Source organism: Galeopterus variegatus, unplaced genomic scaffold, assembly GCF_000696425.1.
Source record: "Galeopterus variegatus unplaced genomic scaffold, G_variegatus-3.0.2 Scaffold295, whole genome shotgun sequence".
Lineage (NCBI taxonomy): Eukaryota > Metazoa > Chordata > Mammalia > Dermoptera > Cynocephalidae > Galeopterus > Galeopterus variegatus.
In genome coordinates this window covers 588,585-597,148 of record NW_007726406.1, presented here as the reverse complement: position 1 = coordinate 597,148, position 8,564 = coordinate 588,585, and the positions used below count along the sequence as shown (strand labels likewise).

General features: G+C 45.8%; 1 protein-coding gene across 2 annotated transcripts in view; it reads right to left on the bottom strand.

The window, feature by feature from the left end:
- Nucleotides 1-2,491: 2,491 nt before the first annotated feature.
- Nucleotides 2,492-8,564, bottom strand: part of ACAD8 (acyl-CoA dehydrogenase family, member 8) — a 10,262-nt gene continuing 4,189 nt past the window's right edge. The window contains exons 6-10 of one of the 2 annotated variants that reach the window (XM_008567134.1): nt 6,246-6,381; nt 6,060-6,157; nt 5,538-5,690; nt 4,780-4,882; nt 2,492-3,186 (exon numbers count right to left, since the gene is read on the bottom strand). In XM_008567134.1, coding sequence (XP_008565356.1) covers nt 3,077-3,186; nt 4,780-4,882; nt 5,538-5,690; nt 6,060-6,157; nt 6,246-6,381 — 600 coding nt within the window. In that variant the 3' untranslated portion in view covers nt 2,492-3,076. Of the gene's footprint in view, nt 3,336-4,779; nt 4,883-5,537; nt 5,691-6,059; nt 6,158-6,245; nt 6,382-8,564 lie in introns of both variants that reach the window. The other variant, XM_008567135.1, reaches the window with a different exon arrangement.

The window sequence follows — 8,564 nt, the reverse complement described above, 5'->3', positions numbered from 1 at the left end:
AAAGTCTAAGCAGACCACTTACTACTCTCCAGTTCACCATGTTCATCTGTAAATGAGGTGAAGGCCTCTAATACCTGTCAAGAGTGCTTTCCTCAATGTATTCTGATCTCTTTGTATGAATCTTTCACTTAGTTCACCAACTATCCTACGAGGCAGGAGCTTTTATTATCTCCAACTTACACAGGAGGAAACAAGCTAAAGGGGGGTTAAGCAACTTTGTTAAAGTCAAACATTTAGTGGCAGAGCTGGCAATGAAATCCAGATATCTGAAACCACCATCAGCACTGATAGTTGCTGTTTTCAACATGGCTGTTACTTGCGGAGTACACTAACATTAATAAAGCACATGTATTTCACAGGGCCTTAATCTTTAGCTTAGTAGGGCTACAGCCCTTAATTTTAGCAGGGTCAAAGCCCTATAATTTCGTTGCAGAAAGGAGATGCCGAGGAAATGCAGTCACTCAGAGAGGGCGGAGTAACACAGGTCTATTATGCTGGCAGACCCAGGTGGACTTGCATCCCAAATACCCGGGCCCCAAATACAGGGGGAACTAAGCTTATATACCCTCCTGAACAAACAAGCAAGCAAGCATTTCTATTGGCTCAGTCTGTATCCAGGCAAGGTTCCGTAAATTGGGGTCTTTGGCAAGTGGTTTGACTTTGGGTAGTGGGCTTCATGGGGATGGTGGAATGTGGTCGGGGGCTTTTGCAGTGTCAGCTAGAGGGCAACTTTATCTCTCACCAATACAGGAAACTGCTTGCAAGCTGCAGTTTAATCCAGTCTCCTAATACAAGAAAGCTAAAAATAAAACTGACTGGCTTGTAACCACAGAGTTACAGAACTCAGAAGTTAAATTCTAGGGCCGGCCCTGTGGCTCACTAGGGAGAGTGCGGTGCTGATAGCGCCGGCACTGTGGGTTCGGATCCTATACAGCATTTGTTTTTGCTTTGAGTCAGAACAGGCGCCTCTCCGAATTGGAATGCCAGGAAGCAGCCTGATCACCAGGGAAGGCTTCAGCTTCCACGCAGACACTCCAAGCACTGGTCCACACTCACATCTGCTCTTTCCTGCTGCCTTCCAGCTCAGAGTGCCTCATGTCCTCATATTTCAAGGACCTGTTGCCTGCGTGTGTCTTACCTTCCGTCTTTCCCCACTCACATTCATCCTGAATATGCACTCCAGAATGTCATGAATGGATTAACGTCTCATATCTTCCTCATTAGAAACGCCCCCTGGCTGCTCTTCACTGCTTGCCAAATAACTCCCCCTCCTTGGCTTTCATAACTCTCCATGCAGACTCAACTTTCGTTTCTTTCTGTTCCATGCCAACCCCAGGCCACAATTAAACAAAAGTGTAAACAGCTCCCACACAAATTCTGTACTCTTCCTGCTCCTGGTTCTTTTCTTCATTCTCTTTAAATATCACACATTTTCATAAAAGCTCAGTTTGAATTCCTACCTTCTCTGTGAATCCCTTCATGCCTTATCACTTTTGCTAGGTCACCCTCTCAATCTTACGTAGACATATCGATTGTTCCCTTGCACTACAGCTGTATCTTAGTTCTAGCTCCTGTATTAAACAAGGCCTTGGGTGGTGGAAACACATTTCAAACTTTTATACCCTCGCCCTATCTCCCTGCAGTGCCCAACACCGTTCCAAACATAGACTGTGCATTCAAAAGAGAATATTTGTTTTAGTTGGACATATTTTGTTTTCTCTAAATATTGACTTGTAGTTAAAATATATTGCATATTTTTTTCTGTAGAGGGGAGGGGATAGAGTAATATAGTCATAGTTTATAACAGGGTTTCCCAAAAAGTCTCCATCTTTGTTTTTGTTTTTTTTTTGTCTTTTTCCGTGTCCAGCAACAGATCGCAACCCTCAGTGTTGCCCCCGTACCGGACCGGGGACTGGCAACGGGATTGCAACCCTCAGTGTTGCTCCCGCGCCTCACTCAGCCAGTGAGCGGGAACCGGTCTGTATGTGGGATCCGAACCCTCGGGCGGGAGCGCCGCCGCGCTTCCCAAGCGGCGCACTATCCATTGCGCCACCGGGCCGGCCCAAGTCTCCATCTTTGAATATTACTCTAAACCTACTTTCATACATCATAAAAACACTTAGTTTGCAAAGCTATTAATAATTTAAGGGGCCTGCTTTTTAAAAGCCAGATTGGTCAAGGAGAGACTTTTTTTTTTTTTCTTTCTCCTCTTTTTGTCTTTTTTCGTGTCCGGCAACGGATCGCAACCCTCAGTGTCACGCCCGTACCGGACCGGGACCGGCAACGGGATCGCAACCCTCGGTGTTGCGCCCGCACCTCGCTCAGCCAGTGAGCGGAACCGGTCTGTATGTGGGATCTGAACCCTCGGCGGGAGCGCCGCCGCGCTCCCAAGCGGCGCACTGTAGCAGTGCACCACCGGGCTGGCCCCAAGGAAAGACTTTTGATTATTACTTCAAAATCTAATTAAATGTTTAATCAAATATAACAATTTTAAAAACAATTATAAAGACTTAGCTAAAAAGATATAATGAAAACCAACTTTAGTAGAACCAGAGACAGTACGGAAAGGGGTAAATTTTATTTATCAATGTAGTGATTAAAAATATTTAAAGAGTTCCAACTTCAAAAAAGAAAACAAAAACTCAGAAAAAAAATATACTAAAAGTACTTATCAGGAAGGGTTATAGAATCCCTGGATACATAGGCTTCTAAAAAACAAACAAAAAACCCAACAACAAATATTCAAAATTCTGAATTATCTCAGCCCTTGACATTCAGGCACTCCAGAAGTGGAAATGCACCCAAATCACAGCTCACAAGTAGTTTCCCAAATATTCATCTCATTATGATTTATGCACAGAGGAGGCTGTCCAGAGACAACTTCTGCATCTCTAGCTGTGGCGCAGAGAACAGGGACAGACAGGAGGGCACTTTTCCTCCAGTGGAAGGACCCAGGCCGCTAGAAGAGGGATCCAGTGAACCAGCAAAACGCACACAAATCAAGACAAAGCTGGTCACAAAAAGGACTTTGTTTTGAAGGTGGTCTTCACTGGTCACCTTCCTGGCATTAGGGAAATCAAGGTCTTCTTTGACATTTCTCATCAGGCAGCTCTTCCAGTTCTTCCAAGGACTCTGCTCGAGTCTGATAGCCGATGCTGCTGCCAACATGCAGAGTGCAGGTCCCACCTAGAAGAACTCAGCCCTCAGTCTAATTCTGATTCCTCTGGAACACAAGAACCCACGCGGAACCACTGACACCATGTCAGAGTACCAAGTGTGGTGCTACTCCTGGAGGAGGCTTCGAGAGACCAGCATCCTCATCACTTCATTGCTACCTGCCAGAGGGAGAAAAGGGCGGGTACAGCAGCAGCAAAGTCTGGGAGCTTGCTAAAGCTCTGCGTGGGCTCTCCAGGTCCAGTCACGGGCAGCTGTGGACTTAAACTGGAATTGTGGCTTTTATTCCTGGGGAGGGTGGAAATATCAAAACTTCTTCCCAAAGTACAGAGAAATGTCAGGAAATAAATAATATTTTTCTAAAAGCCTCTCCTGATAGTAAAAAATGCTTATAAACAAAGGCAAAATAAAAATAGTTTTATAGTATAATTCTAATTTTTAAAAAAGTACCTACAAAATCATAGGAAAAAAGTCCAAAAGTAGATATGCCAAATATTAATTCTGGATGTGTAAACGTGAGTGATTTTTTCTTTTACTTTTTCTATTTTACAATTTTTTAACAAATAAATACATATTTCTTTACTGTACAGAGAACTAAATTTTAAAAGAATAAAAACATTTTCCCTGAAAGGAGGGGATCAATTGTTTGCTTCATTTTTAGCTTACAGGCTCCTCCTGAGTCTCCATTAAAGTGGCCCCACATTGTGTCACTGAAGTTACTCAGAGCAGCCTCTGTCCCACCTGCTTCTCCTGCAGTGTGACTACTCCAGTTACCTAGGCTCACATAGTTTCAAGGGTCATATAATTTCAAGACTTAGGCACTGGTTGTAGAAGGTCAAGAAGACCATGCTCGGACCCTGACTAAAATTGAGTACACATTTCCCAGACAGAATGTCTCTGACTAGGGGCCGGCCCGTGGCTCACTCGGGAGAGTGCGGTGCTGATAACACCAAGGCCCCGGCTTCGGATCCCATATACAGATGGCCGGTTCGCTCACTGGCTGAGCGTGGTGCTGACAACACCAAGTCAAGGGTTAAGATCCCCTTACCGGTCATCTTTAAAAAAAAAAAGAATGTCTCTGACTACCAAGAAGATGCCCACAGACTGACGATTTTTATTGAAAAATCCACTAGCAATGTTGATACAGATATCTGTTAGACTGTCTGGCTGATAATCAACTTGTACAGCTGCTGGGGATCATACTGGCTCACATCTGCTCTGTAAATTACTAGACACAGTTCTGGGTCCGAGGGACAGGTACTTTATGACAATAAGACAAAACCACAGTTTTCAACGTGTGTTCCCACACATGAGCTTAGTTTGGAGCTTCCCTCCGATCTGGAGAGAGCAGAAGCACAGTGACGTGATGCCTTCCCAGAGAGATGAAGCAGGGTCCCCTGACTACCAGGCCAGTGCTCTTGCTAGTAAACTGATAGCTGACTTCCAGAGCAGGGCTGGGGCCAGGAAAGAGGAAACCAACAGACAGACAGGACTGATGGGACCCTGAGTGCCAGTCAGCATGGGGACAGACAGGCTGGGGAAAGCATTGATCCTGTAATCTGTAACTGCTCTGAAAGAAAGATGATAACCTCTGGGAATTTTTACCTTCTAGAATCTGGTGGACCCTGGAGTCCCGCATATACTGCTGAACAGCATAATCCTTCAAGTAGCCGTAGCCTCCATGCATCTGTAAAGCCTGGTTGCAGATCTGCAGTAAAACGGGTTAGATCTCTTTCATTCTGGGAAGACTATGGAGCAAGTGGCTTCCTCCCTACCCCAACCCCCAATCTGGCAGTCTGCCATAAACTAATGAAAGGAAGAACAACCCACAGATAACCAGCCAAGCTCAGAGGGACTCTGTATTCTGTGTGGTCAGAGACAACTTACTGAACTTGTCAGTTCTCACCAGGCAGGGAACTCAAAGACCTCTCTACCTTTCTGGCTTATTATCTCCTGGGGAGAAGCTGCTCACAACCACCCCTTGCTGGGATTATATGAAGCTAAGGTGCCACCTGGTGGCAATGTGGGATGGCTTTGCCCCTGACGATGTAAACGTAGCATAGTGCTAAATTTGGGCAAGAGGCACTGAGCTGCTGTGAAACTTCCAAAGGCAGTGTTTTCATTGAGATCAGAACTAAACAACAGCGCCATGATGAAGCGTGTAACGGCATGGGGCAGGCTACAAAGCCGGCCATGAGAGCTCCCATGCAGGCATCTCATGAGTTATATCCTTAAGCCCCAAGGGGATCCCTGTAGCATCCCAGCAGGGCTAGATTCCAAAGCTAACTTATGCCTCTCAACATCCCTGGGCCTACCAGCTGCTCCCCATCCACCCCAGGAGAGCCAGAGGGCTGATCACTTACAGCAAAGCATTCATCTGTAGCAAAGAGCTTGGCCATGGAGCAGAGGGCCACTGCATCTTGCCGTTCCTCCTGCAGAGCCACTGCTGCACTGCGGATCATCAGCCGCGAGGCCACCAGTCTTGTTGCCATATCAGCCAGTTTGAATTGCAGGTACTGTAGCAACAGGGAGAAGAGAACCAGACAAGACAGAAGGGCTTAAACTGGCACCTGACCTGGGACCCTTGATAGGACATCTCTAATGAAGTATCTTTACTAAGTGGTCCAAAGCATCAAGGTCTCCTGCCTCCTCTACAGAGAACATTTACTGCTTTGTAGGTTCTACGCCCACTATACTCACCCTGCACTTTAATACTATTACCTCCTGATAAATGTCATTGGTAGAAACAACACACAAGTTCTGGCTAAGATGGTGGCAGGACTCCACAAGGAACATCATGGCTTCTCTCCAGAGAGCACGGGCCCTACAGCAGGTCTCCAAGGCTGCAAACAGTGGAAAACAAACGCACAGACAGCTGGACATACCTGGTTACTGGCCAGAGGCTCTCCAAACTGCTTGCGGACGCTGAGGTGGTCTCGGGTGAGGATGACCGAGGCATGAGCAGCCCCCAGAGAGCAGGAAGCTGGGGAGGAGGCGCCAATGGGCCAAGTGAGCAGAAAGGAAGGCACGTGCTCAGCCTGCGGCCTCCCTGCCTGTGCACGTGTCCTCACCAATGTTGATCCTCCCTCCGTTCAGTCCTTTCATGGCGATGAGGAAGCCCTGCCCCTCGCTCCCAATTCTGTTAGCCACAGGGACAGCACAGTCTTCGAAGATCACGGCTCGGGTTGGCTGGGAGTTCCACCCCACCTGGCAAAAATCAGGGACTGTGTGGCTGCCCAACAACCCACCATGCAGGGTGGCCTTCCCTGGAGACGAAAGCCTGTGAGGAGTGGTTCCAGTACCCTGGGACTTAGACCCACATAGACCCAAGGGAAAAGAAAAGCCCAGCTTTAAAGGCTTGTCAACACTCACAAAGATGTTTGTTTCAGCTCAACATTTTTTTTTAACATACTAAGAGAATCTTTTAACTCCAGCAAGGTGTCTGCACAGGGCACCTTTGGGTTCTCAAATCCATCTTCTGGCTTATTCTTCTGCTTCCAACAACCTCTTCCAAAGACGAGCTGGAATGAAGCCTCCTGAGGTCTGCCTGTCACCTGAGCCATCACTGATCTTGCTCACTTTGATGCTCCCATAGTCTCCACCACAAGTTAAAACCTTCCATGACTGACCTGTGTGGTGGTCACTGATGCACTTAGAACACAAACACCTTCTGTTCTTACAAAAACAAGAACAGAACAGGAAGTTCTGACCTTAACAATCTCTAATTATAAAAGAACCAAATACAAATCGCTGCTACCTCCTAACGTCTGCCCTCTCACCGCTTACTGTGAAAACATCTACCTTTTTCCCCTATGCACAGAGAATGTGTTTCCTAGTCCTGTGAAATCCTATTTCCCCGCCGGAGAGCAGCCAGAGAGGGCCAATAATTCCCTCTTCCTTTCTGAAGACGCTGCATACTTGGACTACTGCTGCAAAGCCTCAATCAGTCTTGTCTCCCGTTCTACATATGAGAGGTCTTCGAAAAGTTCATGGAAAGATTCATGTTACCTCTCAATTTCATTCTCCCACAAACTTTTTGAAGTACCCTCATATTATCACACCTCCCATGATAACTACTTGGACTACTGCTGCAAAGCCTCAATCAGTCTTGTCTCCCGTCCTACATATGAGAGGTCTTCGAAAAGTTCATGGAAAGATTCATGTTACCTGTCAATTTCATTCTCCCACAAACTTTTTGAAGTACCCTCATATTATCACACCTCCCATGATAAGACACGTTCTTCTATATAAAACCTTTTAACAATTAAATCAAAGATAAAGCAAGTCCTCATTATATTCCTATAATGTCAATGCAAACCTGAAGATTTAAAATTCCCAGCAACATAATGTGTTAAATACGCCAAGTCAAAGCACATGGCTGTAGGAAATACTGACATGGAGCAGACAGAGGGGCCAACTGCTGAAGCCACCAGAACAGCCACACTGACCACAGGGATGAGGGAGTGCCACCTCGCCCTGGCCCACACGCCTCTGATTCACCTCCAGTGCCACCCACACCAGTCTGCTCCCTGCCATACTCGGCTTTTTTTTTAACTTCTACAAATAGGCTGATCTTATTCCCACCTGAGGCCCTTTGTACCTGCTATTGTCTCTGCCCAGAATTCTTCTCACAGTCGACTTCTAATGTTCCGGTGGTCTTCCCAGACGTTAGGCTCTCAGCTAAAATGTCACGACCCCAGAGTCCACCCCATCTAAAGAAGCTCCTTCTCCATCAGCGTCATGTCATTCTGCTTTATTTTCTTCCTGACGCTTAGTGCTAACAAAGGTCCCTTGTTCATTTGTGTGCATGCTGCTTACCAAAATGGGAACCCCATGGGCAGAGCAGGTCTGTCTTGCTCACAGCTGTTCCCCGTCACTTAGAGGAGTGGCTGGCACATAGCAGACACTCACTAGCTTCTGATGAATGAAAAAACAGCCTTCCAAATTTCCCTTACATTTAAAAACATATAAAGCAAAGCTAATAATTACAAAAGAAAACAAATAAACAAAAGAAATGGAAGGCAAGAGGAGAGACTTTTTTTTTATGAAACTTATTTGCAACTTCCCCTGAGGCACTATGCTCAGGAGCCTTGGTGCTGTGTCAACAGCACAGATACTGAGGTGGATGCCACCTAAATGAGTTGAAACAATCACCACTATCTTTATAAGCATAAACACCTGAATCAGTATAACCTGATTCTTTGTATCAGACTACATAAATCAGTCTATGTCTTATAACCCAAAACAGACATTCCTGGAATTAAGAAATCCTATAACTATATATCTTATAGATTATATGAGGGTACTTCAAAAAGTTCACGGAAAAAATGGAATTACGAGATAATATGAATCTTTCTATCAATTTTCTGAAGACCTCTCACATAAGCTCT